Raw genomic sequence first — 17,130 nt, 5'->3', positions numbered from 1 at the left:
CTGCACTGCTGCCGTACATGGAGTTTACATTCTGAAACACACACACACACACACACACACACATTAAGAGGACTGAAACACACAGGATACACACACTTCAGACAGATTGTCACACACACACACACACACACCCACACTATATTCAAGAGCAGCGTAACCACTCACCTGCCTACCAGCCTCAGAGACAGAGTGGGTGGGAGCCTGCCCTGAGCAGAGAGAGGGGATAGGCTGAGCAGAGTGGGAGGGGGAAAAGCTCATGCCGTGATTGGAGGAGAGCTCCTCCGAGGCGGAGCGATCATAAGCAGAAAGCGGCAGGGAGAGCTGCAGAGGCAAGGACAGACGGACAGATGAGGAAGGAGGCATGGCATCCTGGAAAACAGGGAGAGGATGGAGAGAGGGAGGAGAGAGAGAAGGCCCCAGAGGATGGAGAGAGGGAGGAGAGAGAGAAGGCCCCAGAGGATGGAGAGAGGGAGGAGAGAGAGAAGGCCCCAGAGGATGGAGAGAGGGAGGAGAGAGAGAAGGCCCCAGAGGATGGAGAGAGGGAGGAGAGAGAGAAGGCCCCAGAGGATGGAGAGAGGGAGGAGAGAGAGAAGGCCCCAGAGGATGGAGAGAGGGAGGAGAGAGAGAAGGCCCCAGAGGATGGAGAGAGGGAGGAGAGAGAGAAGGCCCCAGAGGATGGAGAGAGGGAGGAGAGAGAGAAGGCCCCAGAGGATGGAGAGAGGGAGGAGAGAGAGAAGGCCCCAGAGGATGCCAGAGAAGCCAAAGCTTTTTTATGACACTGAGCTACCACCAGGGGACTACATTCTGTAATGCCACTGAGCTACCACCAGGGGACTACATTCTGTAATGCCACTGAGCTACCACCAGGGGACTACATTCTGATATGCCACTGAGCTACCACCAGGGGACTACATTCTGTAATGCCACTGAGCTACCACCAGGGGACTACATTCTGTAATGACACTGAGCTACCACCAGGGGACTACATTCTGTAATGCCACTGAGCTACCACCAGGGGACTACATTCTGTAATGCCACTGAGCTACCACCAGGGGACTACATTCTGTAATGCCACTGAGCTACCACCAGGGGACTACATTCTGTAATGCCACTGAGCTACCACCAGGGGACTACATTCTGTAATGCCACTGAGCTACCACCAGGGGACTACATTCTGTAATGCCACTGAGCTACCACCAGGGGACTACATTCTGTAATGCCACTGAGCTACCACCAGGGGACTACATTCTGTAATGCCACTGAGCTACCACCAGGGGACTACATTCTGTAATGCCACTGAGCTACCACCAGGGGACTACATTCTGTAATGCCACTGAGCTACCACCAGGGGACTACATTCTGTAATGCCACTGAGCTACCACCAGGGGACTACATTCTGTAATGACACTGAGCTACCACCAGGGGACTACATTCTGTAATGACACTGAGCTACCACCAGGGGACTACATTCTGTAATGACAATGAGCTACCACCAGGGGACTAGATTCTGTAATGACACTGACCTACCACCAGGGGACTACTCTGTAATGACTACGAGCTACCACCAGGGGACTACATTCTGTAATAACACTGAGCAACCACCAGGGGACTACATTCTGTAATGACACTGAGCTACCACCAGGGGACTACTCTGTAATGACAATGCGCTACCAAAAGGGGACTACATACTGTAATGACACTGAGCTATCACCAGGATACTACATTCTGTAATGACACTGAGCTACCACTAGGGGACTACATTCTGTAATGACACAGCTACCACCAGGGGACTACATTCTGTAATGACACTGAGCTACCACCAGGGGGCTACTCTGTAATGACTATGCGCTACCACTAGGGGACTACATTCTGTAATGACACTGCGCTACCACTAGGGGACTACATTCTGTAGTGACACAGTGTCATATCAGAATGTAGTCCCCTAGTGGTAGCTCAGTGTCATATCAGAATGTAGTCCCCTAGTGGTAGCTCAGTGTCATATCAGAATGTAGTCCCCTAGTGGTAGCTCAGTGTCACCAGGGGACTACATTCTGTAATGACACTGAGCTACCACTAGGGGACTACATTCTGTAATGACACTGCGCTACCACCAGGGGACTACATTCTGTAATGACACTGAGCTACCACTAGGGGACTACATTCTGATATGACACTGAGCTACCACTAGGGGACTACATTCTGATATGACACTGAGCTACCACTAGGGGACTACATTCTGATATGACACTGAGCTACCACTAGGGGACTACATTCTGATATGACACTGAGCTACCACCAGGGGACTACATTCTGTAATGACAGAGCTACCACCAGGGGACTACATTCTGTAATGACACCGAGCTACCACCAGGGGACTACATTCTGTAATGCCACTGAGCTACCACCAGGGGACTACATTCTGTAATGACACTGAGCTACCACCAGGGGACTACATTCTGTAATGACAATGAGCTACCACTAGGGGGCGGTGCAACGCTGGGAGACGGTACACAGACAGTACCTTGTCGTAGTAAGGGCTTCTCTCCATGGAAGGCTCTTTGTGGGTCTGGTGCCTGGAAGCTGAGTTTTTCCCCATCACTCCACTGTACTCTCCCATGTTCACATCCATACGCTTGTCAGACATCATCCCTCCTCCTTCCATCTTATTGCTCTTCGACAAGTCTTCAGGAGAGTCTCTCTAGGAGGGGATGGACAGAGAGAGGGATCAGATAAGTCAGAGATGAGAGAGAGAGAGAGAGATAGTCCACTGATGTGCTGGGGGCTGGTCTTGTGGTCGTGCTGCTGCCCCTGGAGGCAGAGGTTTGCAAGTGCAGCAGGAGAACATGTATAATTATTTATCTCGCTCTACCGCAGCGCTCGGGTCTATATGGGTCCTAGCAGGCAAATCTGTTACACAAAAAGTCTAACCAAGACCTGTTACAATCACACCGGAAGGGTCGGGTTCCGGGAGCCCCAACCCCTCTTCACTAAAGGGTCGACAGGTGACGAGCCCCAACCCCTCTTCACTAAAGGGTCGACAGGTGACGAGCCCCAACCCCTCTTCACTAAAGGGTCGACAGGTGACGAGCCCCAACCCCTCTTCACTAAAGGGTCGACAGGTGACGAGCCCCAACCCCTCTTCACTAAAGGGTCGACAGGTGACGAGCCCCAACCCCGCTTCACTAAAGGGTCGACAGGTGACGAGCCCCAACCCCGCTTCACTAAAGGGTCGACAGGTGACGAGCCCCAACCCCGCTTCACTAAAGGGTCGACAGGTGACGAGCCCCAACCCCGCTTCACTAAAGGGTCGACAGGTGACGAGCCCCAACCCCTCTTCACTAAAGGGTCGACAGGTGACGAGCCACAACCCCTCTTCACTAAAGAGTCGACAGGTGACGAGCCACAACCCCTCTTCACTAAAGGGTCGACAGGTGACGAGCCCCAACCCCGCTTCACTAAAGGGTCGACAGGTGACGAGCCCCAACCCCGCTTCACTAAAGGGTCGACAGGTGACGAGCCCCAACCCCTCTTCACTAAAGGGTCGGGTTCCGGGAGCCCCAACCCCTCTTCACTAAAGGGTCGACAGGTGACGAGCTCCAACCCCTCTTCACTAAAGGGTCGACAGGTGACGAGCCCCAACCCCGCTTCACTAAAGGGTCGACAGGTGACGAGCCCCAACCCCGCTTCACTAAAGGGTCGACAGGTGACGAGCCCCAACCCCTCTTCACTAAAGGGTCGGGTTCCGGGAGCCCCAACCCCTCTTCACTAAAGGGTCGACAGGTGACGAGCTCCAACCCCTCTTCACTAAAGGGTCGACAGGTGACGAGCTCCAACCCCTCTTCACTAAAGGGTCGACAGGTGACGAGCTCCAACCCCTCTTCACTAAAGGGTCGACAGGTGACGAGCCCCAACCCCTCTTCACTAAAGGGTCGACAGGTGACGAGCCCCAACCCCTCTTCACTAAAGGGTCGACAGGTGACGAGCCCCAACCCCTCTTCACTAAAGGGTCGACAGGTGACGAGCCCCAACCCCTCTTCACTAAAGGGTCGACAGGTGACGAGCCCCAACCCCTCTTCACTAAAGGGTCGACAGGTGACGAGCCCCAACCCCTCTTCACTAAAGGGTCGACAGGTGACGAGCCCCAACCCCTCTTCACTAAAGGGTCGACAGGTGACGAGCCCCAACCCCTCTTCACTAAAGGGTCGACAGGTGACGAGCCCCAACCCCTCTTCACTAAAGGGTCGACAGGTGACGAGCCCCAACCCCTCTTCACTAAAGGGTCGACAGGTGACGAGCCCCAACCCCTCTTCACTAAAGGGTCGACAGGTGACGAGCCCCAACCCCTCTTCACTAAAGGGTCGACAGGTGACGAGCCCCAACCCCTCTTCACTAAAGGGTCGACAGGTGACGAGCCCCAACCCCTCTTCACTAAAGGGTCGACAGGTGACGAGCCCCAACCCCTCTTCACTAAAGGGTCGACAGGTGACGAGCCCCAACCCCTCTTCACTAAAGGGTCGACAGGTGACGAGCCCCAACCCCTCTTCACTTCGTCGTTTGGGAAGGGCTCTCTCGGCGTCGTTTGGGAAGGGCTCTCTCGGCGTCGTTTGGGAAGGGCTCTCTCGGCGTCGTTTGGGAAGGGCTCTCTCGGCGTCGTTTGGGAAGGGCTCTCTCGGCGTCGTTTGGGAAGGGCTCTCTCGGCGTCGTTTGGGAAGGGCTCTCTCGGCGTCGTTTGGGAAGGGCTCTCTCGGCGTCGTTTGGGAAGGGCTCTCTCGGCGTCGTTTGGGAAGGGCTCTCGTCGGTCAGCATTTCACGGCTGAGTCCTACGCCGGTTGTATTCGGTGAGTGTGACTAAGAATACAGCATTTGATTTCAGGGTTCAAGGCAGCGTACTCACAGGGTAGTTCATGTTGTTGAACTGTTTGATTTGAGGGTTCAGGGTTCAAGGCAGCGTACTCACAGGGTAGCTCATGTTGTTGAACTATTTGATTTGAGGGTTCAGGGTTCAAGGCAGCGTACTCACAGGGTAGTTCATGTTGTTGAACTGTTTGATTTCAGGGTTCAAGGCAGCGTACTCACAGGGTAGTTCATGTTGTTGAACTGTTTGATTTGAGGGTTCAGGGTTCAAGGCAGCGTACTCACAGGGTAGCTCATGTTGTTGAACTATTTGATTTGAGGGTTCAGGGTTCAAGGCAGCGTACTCACAGGGTAGTTCATGTTGTTGAACTGTTTGATTTCAGGGTTCAAGGCAGCGTACTCACAGGGTAGCTCATGTTGTTGAACTATTTGATTTGAGGGTTCAGGGTTCAAGGCAGCGTACTCACAGGGTAGTTCATGTTGTTGAACTGTTTGATTTCAGGGTTCAAGGCAGCGTACTCACAGGGTAGTTCATGTTGTTGAACTGTTTGATTTGAGGGTTCAGGGTTCAAGGCAGCGTACTCACAGGGTAGCTCATGTTGTTGAACTATTTGATTTGAGGGTTCAGGGTTCAAGGCAGCGTACTCACAGGGTAGCTCATGTTGTTGAACTGTTTGACGAACTGGTTCATCCAGGCATCCTCCTGCTTGTTCACCGATTTGTTGATCTGAAACACACAGAGACCCGGGATAATAACCCACACAGAGAGACCCGGGGTAATAACCTACACAGAGACCCGGGGTAATAACCCACACAGAGAGACCCGGGGTAATAACCCACACAGAGAGACCCGGGGTAATAACCCACACAGAGAGACCCGGGGTAATAACCCACACAGAGAGACCCGGGGTAATAACCCACACAGAGAGACCCGGGGTAATAACCCACACAGAGAGACCCGGGGTAATAACCCACACAGAGAGATCCGGGGTAATAACCTACACAGGGAGACCCGGGGTAATAACCTACACAGAGAGACCCGGGGTAATAACCTACACAGAGAGACCCTCTGGTTAATAACCCACACAGAGAGACCTGGGGTAATAACCTACACAGAGAGACCCTCTGGTTAATAACCCACACAGAGAGACCCAGGGTAATAACCTACACAGAGACCTCCTGGTTAATAACCCACACAGAGAGACCTGGGTAATATAACAGTAAAAGCCTAGAGGTTGAACTTCAGCTAGAAGCCTCAGTAATACCCTGGGTTAATAACCCACACAGAGAGACCTGGGTTAATAACCCACACAGAGAGACCCGGGGTAATAACCCACACAGAGAGATCCGGGGTAATAACCTACACAGGGAGACCCGGGGTAATAACCTACACAGAGAGACCCGGGGTAATAACCTACACAGAGAGACCCTCTGGTTAATAACCCACACAGAGAGACCTGGGGTAATAACCTACACAGAGAGACCCTCTGGTTAATAACCCACACAGAGAGACCCAGGGTAATAACCTACACAGAGACCCCCTGGTTAATAACCCACACAGAGAGACCTGGGTTAATAACCCACACAGAGAGACCCCCTGGTGAAAAAACCTACACAGAGAGACCTGGGTTAATAACCCACACAGAGAGACCCCCTGGTGAAAAAACCTACACAGAGAGACCTCCTGGTTAATAACCCACACAGAGAGACCTGGGTAATATAACAGTAAAAGCCTAGAGGTTGAACTTCAGCTAGAAGCCTCAGTAATACCCTGGGTTAATAACCCACACAGAGAGACCTGGGTTAATAACCCACACAGAGAGACCTGGGTTAATAACCCACAGAGAGACCTGGGTTAATAACCCACACAGAGAGACCTGGGTTAATAACCTACAGAGAGACCCCCTGGTCAGTAATACCCTGGGTTAATAACCCACACAGAGAGACCTGGGTTAATAACCCACACAGAGAGACCTGGGTTAATAACCCACACAGAGAGACCCCCTGGTCAGTAATACCCTAGGTTAATAACCCACACAGAGAGACCTGGGTTAATAACCCACACAGAGAGACCTGGGTTAATAACCCACACAGAGAGACCTGGGTTAATAACCCACACAGAGAGACCCCCTGGTCAGTAATACCCTGGGTTAATAACCCACACAGAGAGACCTGGGTTAATAACCCACACAGAGAGACCCCCTGGTTAATAACCTACACAGAGAGACCCCCTGGTCAGTAATACCCTGGGTTAATAACCCACACAGAGACACCTGGGTTAATAACCCACACAGAGAGACCCCCTGGTTAATAACCTACACAGAGAGACCACCTGGTTAATAACCCACACAGAGAGACCCCCTGGTCAGTAATACCCTGGGTTAATAACCCACACAGAGAGACCTGGGTTAATAACCCACACAGAGAGACCCCCTGGTTAATAACCTACACAGAGAGACCCCCTGGTTAATAACCCACACAGAGACCCCCTGGTCAGTAATACCCTGGGTTAATAACCCACACAGAGAGACCTGGGTTAATAACCCACACAGAGAGACCCCCTGGTTAATAACCTACACAGAGAGACCCCCTGGTCAGTAATACCCTGGGTTAATAACCTACACAGAGAGACCCCCTGGTTAATAACCTACACAGAGAGACCCCCTGGTTAATAACCTACACAGAGAGACCCCCTGGTCAGTAATACCCTGGGTTAATAACCTACACAGAGAGACCTGGGTTAATAACCCACACAGAGAGACCCCCTGGTTAATAACCTACACAGAGAGACCCCTGGTTAATAACCTACACAGAGAGACCCCCTGGTTAATAACCCACACAGAGAGACCTGGGTTAATAACCCACACAGAGAGACCCCCTGGTTAATAACCCACACAGAGAGACCTGGGTTAATAACCCACACAGAGAGACCCCCTGGTTAATAACCCACACAGAGAGACCCCCTGGTTAATAACCTACACAGAGAGACCCCCTGGTTAATAACCCACACAGAGAGACCCCTGGTTAATAACCCACACAGAGAGACCCCCTGGTTAATAACCTACACAGAGAGACCCCCTGGTCAGTAATACCCTGGGTTAATAACCCACACAGAGAGACCCCCTGGTTAATAACCCACACAGAGAGACCCCCTGGTTAATAACCCACACAGAGAGACCCCCTGGTCAGTAATACCCTGGGTTAATAACCTACACAGAGAGACCCCCTGGTTAATAACCCACACAGAGAGACCCCCTGGTTAATAACCTACACAGAGAGACCCCCTGGTCAGTAATACCTTGGGAGGGATTTTCTTCATGTAGTTCCAGCTGTGTTGCTGTGGCCCGTTGTTCCTGTTGTCCTGACCGTGGCCGTCTCTGTGGTTCTCTCTGTGACCGTCTCTGTCCCGGTCTCTGTGGTTCTCTCTGTGACCGTCTCTGTCCCGGTCTCGGTGACTTGGGGTGTTGCTCCACATCCCGATCTCCAGCTCCTCCTCCGGTTCCCAACTGGCCTGGCACGACACCTCCTCCCCACACCAGGTACTACTCTCCTGCTGCATGGGCTTGGGACCTGGAGGGTGGAGAGAGGATGAAGGGATTAAACCTGGAGAGAGACACGAGGGGACCTGGAGAGAGGACGAAGGGATTAAACCTGGAGAGAGACACGAGGGGACCTGGAGAGAGACACGAGGGGACCTGGAGAGAGACACGAGGGGACCTGGAGAGAGACACGAGGGGACCTGGAGAGAGGACGAAGGGATTAAACCTGGAGAGAGACACGAGGGGACCTGGAGAGAGAAGGGTGGAGAGAGACACGAGGGGACCTGGAGAGAGACACGAGGGGGCCTGGAGAGAGACACGAGGGGACCTGGAGAGAGACACGAGGGGGACCTGGAGGAGAACACGAGGGGACCTGGAGAGAGACACGAGGGGACCTGGAGAGAGACACGAGGGACCTGGAGAGAGACACGAGGGGACCTGGAGAGAGACACGAGGGGACCTGGAGAGAGACACGAGGGGACCTGGAGAGAGGACGAAGGGATTAAACCTGGAGAGAGACACGAGGGGACCTGGAGAGAGAAGGGTGGAGAGAGACACGAGGGGACCTGGAGAGAGACACGAGGGGGCCTGGAGAGAGGACACGAGGGGACCTGGAGAGAGACCGAGGGGGCCAGGAGAGAGACACGAGGGGACCTGGAGAGAGACACGAGGGGACCTGAGACACGAGGGGCATGGAGAGAGACACGAGGGGACCTGGAGAGAGACACGAGGGACCTGGAGAGAGACACGAGGGACTGGAGAGAGACACGAGGGGGACCTGGAGAGAGAGACACGAGGGGACCCTGGAGAGAGACACGAGGGGACCTGGAGAGAGGCACGAAGGGATTAAACCTGGAGAGAGACACGAGGGGACTGGAGAGAGCACACGAGGGGGCCTGGAGAGAGACACGAGGGGACTGGAGAGAGACCACGAGGGGGACCTGGAGAGAGACCCGAGGGGACCTGGAGAGAGACACGAGGGGACCTGGAGAGAGACACGGAGGGGACCTGGAGAGAGACACGAGGGACCTGGAGAGAGGTACACGAGGGGACCTGGAGAGAGACACGAGGGGACCTGGAGAGAGACACGAGGGGACCTGGAGGAGACACGAGGGGACCTGGAGAGAGACACGAGGGGACCTGGAGAGAGACACGAGGGGACCTGGAGAGAGAACGAGGGCTGGAGAGACCGGGACTGGGAGAGAGACACGAGGGGACCTGGAGAGAGGACGAAGGGATTAACCTGGAGAGAGACACGAGGGGACCTGGAGAGAGACACGAGGGGACCTGGAGAGAGACACGAGGGGACCTGGAGAGAGACACGAGGGGACCTGGAGAGAGACACGAGGGGACCTGGAGAGACACACGAGGGGACCTGGAGAGAGGACGAAGGGATTTAAACTGGAGAGAGCACACGAGGGGACCTGGAGAGAGACACGAGGGGGCCTGGAGAGAGACGAGGGACATGGAGAGAGACACGAGGGGGACCTGGAGAGAGACACGAGGGGACCTGGACGAGAGACCGAGGGGACCTGGAGAGAGACACGAGGGGACCTGGAGAGAGACACGAGGGGACCTGGAGAGAGACACGAGGGGACCTGGAGAGAGACACGAGGGACCTGGAGAGAGACACGAGGGGACCTGGAGAGAGACACGAGGGGACCTGGAGAGAGACACGAGGGGACCTGGAGCACGAGGGGACCTGGAGAGAGACACGAGGGACGAGGGGGCCTGGAGAGACACGAGGGGACGAGGGGGCCTGGAGAGACACGAGGGGGCCTGGAGAGAGACGAGGAGATGGGTGTGTGTATGTGTCTTACCAGGTTTGTGGTGGTTCTGTGCTCCAGGTCCTTCCCAGCCTCCTGTCGCAGAGTTGTCCCCTCTGTCTCTGTCCCCTCTGTCTCTCAGCTCCTCCCAGGTGGAGCTGGTTTCCATGGGTTTCCCCCAGGCCGATGTCCCGTTGTCCACAGAGACGGGGGGCCTGGCGGATCACCCCACGTTCCTGACTCCATCTTCTGGGGACCGGTGTACTGTTCACCCCAACCTGGAGGAGGGGAGAGAGGGGGAGGAGGAGAGAGAAAGGAGAGAGAGAGGGGGAGTAAGAGAGGGGGAGGAGGAGAGAGAGAGAGAGGGGCGGGGGGGGAGGAGAGAGAGAGGGGGAGAAGGAGAGCGAGAGGAGGAGAGAGAGAGAGAGAGGGGGGGAGGAGGAGAGAGAGGGGGAGGAGGAGAGAGGTATGTGAGGTGGAGTTTCGTAAATGGCAGGTAACCTTGTACCTTCTCAACTCTGCTGTTGTACTCACTCAGATGATCAATAACAGACTAGCTGGGTTTCTAGATCAATAACAGACTGTCTCTCCCCCCCCCCCTCCTGTCCCCCCTCTCGGTCTCTCTCCCCCCCTCCCTCTCTGTCTCCCCCCCCCCTCTCTGTCTCTCTCCCCCCCTCCTGTCCCCCCCCTCTCTGTCTCCCCCCCCCCTCCTCTCTGTCTCTCCCCCACCCCCCCTGTCTCTCTCCCCCCCCTCTCTGTCTCTCTCTACCCCCTCCCTGTCTCAGTCTACCCCCTCCCTGTCTCAGTCTACCCCCTCCCTGTCTCAGTCTACCCCCTCCCTGTCTCAGTCTACCCCCTTCCTGTCTCAGTCTACCCCCTTCCTGTCTCAGTCTACCCCCTTCCTGTCTCAGTCCACCCCCTTCCTGTCTCAGTCTACCCCCTTCCTGTCTCAGTCTACCACCCCCCTGGAACGATCTGCATTTCAGTCCAAACAAAGGTCTGTGTTTCTGCCTGCACTCACAGCTCAGAGAGAATAATGCTGTAGAACATTCCAGAAGGATGACGCAACCCTAAAACACACACACACACGGGAGGTGGAGGACACTGTGTGTGTGTGTGTACAGCTCCCTCCACTCACCAGAGCTGCAGGTCTTGTCCTTGTTGGCCATGTTGTTCAGGGGTGGTGGGGGCTGCTGCTGGGGCTGGGGGGGTTTGGTCGTGACCATGGCATCCTGCTCTGATTGGCTGGTCTTGTTCCACTTATTGACCCCGCTACAGTTGTATTTGCTGGGGTCTCCCCACGCCGAGGTGCCATTATCGATGTCCATCCTCCTCCTCACCGACTCTGGACTAGGCTCCTCCCACCCTGTCGACGACTCCTCCTCCTTGTGGGAGGGTCCAGCTGGGACCGCCACCCCAGTCCATCCGCTGGGTTTGGAGGGGTGGGCACCGCCTGGTGGAGGTCCTCTAGGGTCCGGGTTGGCGTCTGGATCTTTACCCCACTCGGCCGGGTCTCCCCAGCTCTGAGAGGGGTGGCCGGGCTTCATGGCTGGCTCGCCCCACCCTCCCTGGGTCTGGTGGTTCTGGGGTTTGTGTCCGGCGGAGTTGGATACAGGGGGCTCTCCCCAGCCAGAGTGAGGGTTGCTGGGGTGGTCAGGGGTCCCTCCGCTGCCCCCCCAGGTGCTGCTGCTTCCGTCGGGGTGCGTGTTGGTCGGGCGGCCGGGCTCGCCCCATCCTGCAGTCCCTGAAAGGTCGCGGTCCCATCCCCCAGACACGCTAGTCTTCTGGGGCTGACCCCAGTAGCTGCTCCCTCCTCCTCTGGAGCGGTCTCCACCCCCCGTCCCCCAGACCTGTTTTTGAGGTTTCGGAGGGTTGATCCAGGTGTTGGAGAGGTCCTCCTTCTGACTGTTCCCCCAGGTAGAGGAAGAGTTGTCCCATCCTCGCTCTCCTCCAGGACCTTTGTTGTCTCGGTCTCCACACCCAGACAAGGTCTTCTGCTCTACCCAGCCAGACCCTCCTGACTCTGGGCCCGGGCCACCCCCCCCTCCTCGCCATCCTCCAGAGCTGGAGGTATGAGAACGAGCGGCGTGGCTTTTCGATCCCCATCCAGGGCCTCCGTTATCGGGTTTCCTGTCATCGGGTCTGGGGACGGGAGAGGTGACATCCCAGGCGGTGTCCTGACGTACTGGGGTCTGGCCCCAGCCGGTGTTGCAGAGGACACGGGGGTCCACGTCTGAACAGAAGAGGACTTGAGTAGACCCAGGGAGGGGGCCTTGTCGACGGGGGTCGTTCCTGTCCCTGTCTAAGCTAGGGCCTCCAGAGCTCTCCCCACTCCCCTCACTGCTGCCAGATGCCCCAACGCTCGCAGGTCCCTGCACTCCTCCTCCTCCCATCCTGAGGGCGTCGTCTTCAAGACTCTTCCAGCCGTTGGCTCCTCCCCCTGACTTCCGTCCGTCGCCGGAATCCTGAGATTTGTTACCGGGCAACGAGCTCCACTCCCCGTTGGGGGGTTGCCTGCTAGAGGAGGAGCCAGATGAAGAGGAGGAGGAGGCCCATGGTCGGGGGATCCCGGCAGGACCCAGTCCGTTCCCATTGCTCGCCCCTCCTCCAGTCCCCAGGTTGTGAGGAGAAGCAGAGTCCCACCTCCCTACAGGGGCCTTGCTGTTCGTTTTACTGTTGTAAACAGCAGCAGCAGCAGCAGGGGAAGGCTGGCCGTGTCCCTGGCCGTTCACAGTCTCCCCAGGGCCCAAGGCCCCCCAGGGCTTAGAGAAGCCCCCTGCCAGGCCCTCGCTGTGGGGGTGCTGGGCGCCAGACAGGGTACCGTTGGAGAGCTGATCTCCTCCTCCTCCTCCCGCTCCCCAGGAACGCAGCCCCGAGCCGGACTCGTTCCTGTGCACTGAGCCGCCTGTAGAGTTTGGTAAACTAGAGGTGTCGATGGCGTTAGTAGTGTTATTTGGTCCGTTGGTCGTGTTAAGGTGGCGAGTCTTGACAGTGGTATCATTCAGGCGCTGCGGCTGTTCAGACAGAGAGAGGCTGTCCGGCTGTGTCCCTCCCCAGCCCAGAGAGCCTCCCTGCTGGACAATCTTACAGCCGGAGGGGCCCTGGGGACCGGGCCAGGCACTGTGGTTAACTTTTGGGTTCAGAGTGCCGGGGGTCAGACCAGCACCGTTGGCCGACGCCCAGGGGCTCGGCGTGTTGCCATGGCTACCGTCGGCGGGGGCGTCGTTGGGGCCGACGTTGGCCACGGAGCCCCACGGGCCTTTCGCCGCCCCGTTACACGTTATGATGTTATTGCTGCTACCGGGAGGAACGGCGCCGTTAGTCAACGGGGAGAAGTGGTTCCCGTTACGGCCTCCGTTCCCTTTAGTGCCGGGAGGAGGCGGCGGCGGCGACGACGTCATCGCGGTGACCAAGTTCCTCTCCGAGCCACCAGAGCTAGAGGCAGAGTCCGTGTCCATGCATTCTGAGGTGAGCTCGGGGTCGTTGCCGGCTGCCGAGGAGGAGGAGGAGGAGGAAGGCGTGTCGCTGCCGACCGAGTCTACCAGCACCTTGAAAAGAAAATCAACTTTTATTAATAGGGTGATTTCATTACTAACTAGCTAGTTCACTATTCTGTCTAAACCAGTCTGATTTCATTACTAACTAGCTAGTTCACCAGTCTGATGTCCATTACTAACTAGCTAGTTCACCATTCTGTCTAAACCAGTCTGATTTCATTACTAACTAGCTAGTTCACCATTCTGTCTAAACCAGTCTGATTTCATTACTAACTAGCTAGTTCACTATTCTGATTTCATTACTAACTAGCTAGTTCACTATTCTGATTTCATTACTAACTAGCTAGTTCACCATTCTGTCTAAACCAGTCTGATTTCATTACTAACTAGCTAGTTCACCAGTCTGATTTCATTACTAACTAGCTAGTTCACCATTCTGTCTAAACCAGTCTGATTTCATTACTAACTAGCTAGTTCACTATTCTGATTTCATTACTAACTAGCTAGTTCACCATTCTGTCTAAACCAGTCTGATTTCATTACTAACTAGCTAGTTCACCAGTCTGATTTCATTACTAACTAGCTAGTTCACCAGTCTGATCTCATTACTAACTAGCTAGTTCACTATTCTGATTTCATTACTAACTAGCTAGTTCCCTATTCTGTCTAAACCAGTCTGATTTCATTACTAACTAGCTAGTTCACCAGTCTGATTTCATTACTAACTAGCTAGTTCACCAGTCTGATTTCATTACTAACTAGCTAGTTCCCTATTCTGTCTAAACCAGATGCGACACTCTCAGGTCAGGGAAGTTTGAGCACATTTCACATTGGGTAACTCAACTTGGAAATGTTCCTTATTCAGTCAAATCATACAATTTACGTTTGGAGAACCTCAGAGAGTACCCACCTACCCAAAAATGGTAGTATTTACGTTGGAAGAACCTCAGAGAGTACCCACCTACCCAAAAACCAAACATGGTAGTATTTACGTTTAGAGAACCTCAGAGAGTACCCACCTACCCAAAAACCAAACATGGTAGTATTTATGTTGGAAGAACCTCAGAGAGTACCCACCTACCCAAACATGGTAGTATTTACGTTTGGAGAACCTCAGAGAGTACCCACCTACCCAAAAACCAAACATGGTAGTATTTACGTTTAGAGAACCTCAGAGAGTACCCACCTACCCAAAAACCCAACATGGTAGTATTTACGTTTGGAGAACCTCAGAGAGTACCCACCGTGTCCCAGTTACTGTCTCTGCTGCAGGGAGAACCAGAACTCCAGGGGCAATTCTCATACTGAGAATCCAGGCCAGGGGGGTCCAAACCTGGGGACAGGAAGACGGAGAGACGGGGTGGAGGTGGAGGTTTGGTTAGCTCACATGAGAACACACCAGGACATTCTTTCACTAATCATTGATCTGATGTGTGGATTGGTGGAAACGGAGGGATGGAACCCAGACGTCTAACCCAGCCCAGTCCCCGCCCCTCTAACCCGGCCCAGTCCCTCTAACCCAGCCCGTTACAGTCCCTCTAACCCGGCCCAGTCCCCGCCCCTCTAACCCGGCCCAGTCCCCGCCCCTCTAACCCGGCCCAGTCCCCGCCCCTCTAACCCAGCCCAGCCCCCGTGCCTCTAACCCAGCCCAGCCCCCGTGCCTCTAACCCAGCCCAGCCCCCGTGCCTCTAACCCAGCCCAGCCCCCGTGCCTCTAACCCAGCCCAGCCCCCGTGCCTCTAACCCAGCCCAGCCCCCGTGCCTCTAACCTAGCCCAGCCCCCGTGCCTCTAACCCAGCCCCCGCGTCTCTAACCCAGCCCCTCTAACCCGGCCCAGCCCGTCTAACCCAGTCCAGTCCCCCTAACCCAGCCCGGCCCCTCTAACCCAGCCCGGTCCCTCTAACCCAGCCCGGCCCCTCTAACCCAGCCCGGCCCCTCTAACCCAGCCCGGCCCCTCTAACCCAGCCCGGCCCCTCCAACCCAGCCCGGTCCCTCCAACCCAGCCCGGTCCCTCTAACCCAGCCCGGTCCCTCCAACCCAGCCCAGTCCCTCTAACCCAGTCCCTCTAACCCAGTCCCTCTAACCCAGTCCCTCTAACCCAGTCCCTCTAACCCAGTCCCTCTAACCCAGTCCCTCTAACCCAGTCCCTCTAACCCAGTCCCTCTAACCCAGTCCCTCTAACCCAGTCCCTCTAACCCAGTCCCTCTAACCCAGTCCCTCTAGCCCAGTCCCCCTAACCCAGCCCAGTCCCCCTAACCCAGCCCAGCCCCTCTAACCCAGCCCAGCCCCTCCAGCCCAGCCCCTCTAACCTAACCCAGACCCTCTAACCCAGCCCGGTCCCTCCAACCCAGCCCGGTCCCTCCAACCCAGCCCGGTCCCGCCAACCCAGCCCGGTCCCGCCAACCCAGCCCGGTCCCTCCAACCCAGCCCGGTCCCTCCAACCCGGCCCAGCCCCCGTGCCTCTAACCCAGCCCAGTCCCTCTAACCCAGCCCAGTCCCTCTAACCCAGCCCAGTCCCTCTAACCCAGCCCAGCCCCTCTAACCCAGCCCAGCCCCTCTAACCCAGCCCTGCCCAGTCCCTCTAACCCAGCCCCTCTAACCCAGCCCAGTCCCTCTAACCCAGCCCAGTCCCACTAACCCAGTCCCTCTAACCCAGCCCCTCTAACCCAGTCCCTCTAACCCAGCCCAGCCCCTCTAACCCAGTCCCTCTAACCCAGTCCCTCTAACCCAGTCCCTCTAACCCAGCCCCTCTAACCCGGCCCAGCCCCTCTAACCCGGCCCAGTCCCTGTAACCCGGCCCAGTCCCTCTAACCCGGCCCAGTCCCTCTAACCCAGTCCCTCTAACCCAGTCCCTCTAACCCAGTCCCTCTAACCCAGTCCCTCTAACCCAGCCCAGTCCCCCTAACCCAGCCCAGCCCCTCTAACCCAGCCCAGTCCCTCTAACCCAGCCCGGTCCCTCCAACCCAGCCCGGTCCCTCCAACCCAGCCCGGTCCCTCCAACCCGGCTCCTCTAACCCGGCCCAGCCCCCGTGCCTCTAACCCAGCCCAGTCCCTCTAACCCAGCCCCTCTAACCCAGCCCCTCTAACCCAGCCCCTCTAACCCAGCCCCTCTAACCCAGCCCCTCTAACCCAGCCCCACTAACCCAGTCCCTCTAACCCAGCCCCTCTAACCCAGTCCCTCTAACCCAGCCCAGTCCCTCTAACCCAGCCCCTCTAACCCAGTCCAGTCCCTCTAACCCAGCCCAGTCCCTCTAACCCAACCCAGTCCCTCTAACCCGGCCCAGTCCCTCTAACCCGGCCCAGTCCCTGTAACCCGGCCCAGTCCCCCTAACCCAGCCCAGTCCCCCTAACCCAGCCCAGTCCCTCTAACCCAGTCCCTCTAACCCAGCCCCTCTAACCCAGCCCCTCTAACCCAGCCCCTCTAACCCAGCCCCTCTAACCCAGCCCCTCTAACCCAGCCCCTCTAACCCAGCGC

General features: G+C 56.3%; 1 protein-coding gene across 1 annotated transcript in view; it reads right to left on the bottom strand.

Annotated features, from left to right (window-relative positions):
- LOC116361893 (trinucleotide repeat-containing gene 6A protein-like) overlaps positions 1-10,395 on the bottom strand; it is a 30,367-nt gene extending 19,972 nt beyond the window's left edge. The window contains 6 exon segments of the mRNA XM_031816227.1: positions 1-31; positions 166-321; positions 2,522-2,698; positions 5,504-5,581; positions 8,153-8,424; positions 10,214-10,395. The exon segment at positions 1-31 is cut by the window's left edge and continues 80 nt beyond it. Of these exon segments, the coding sequence (XP_031672087.1) occupies positions 1-31; positions 166-321; positions 2,522-2,698; positions 5,504-5,581; positions 8,153-8,424; positions 10,214-10,328 (829 nt within the window). The 5' untranslated portion in view covers positions 10,329-10,395.
- Between the last annotated feature and the right edge of the window lie 6,735 nt (positions 10,396-17,130).

This window comes from Oncorhynchus kisutch, unplaced genomic scaffold, assembly GCF_002021735.2.
Source record: "Oncorhynchus kisutch isolate 150728-3 unplaced genomic scaffold, Okis_V2 scaffold766, whole genome shotgun sequence".
Lineage (NCBI taxonomy): Eukaryota > Metazoa > Chordata > Actinopteri > Salmoniformes > Salmonidae > Oncorhynchus > Oncorhynchus kisutch.
The sequence above is the reverse complement of the archived record's forward strand: the minus strand, read 5'-3'. Positions and strand labels throughout refer to the sequence as shown.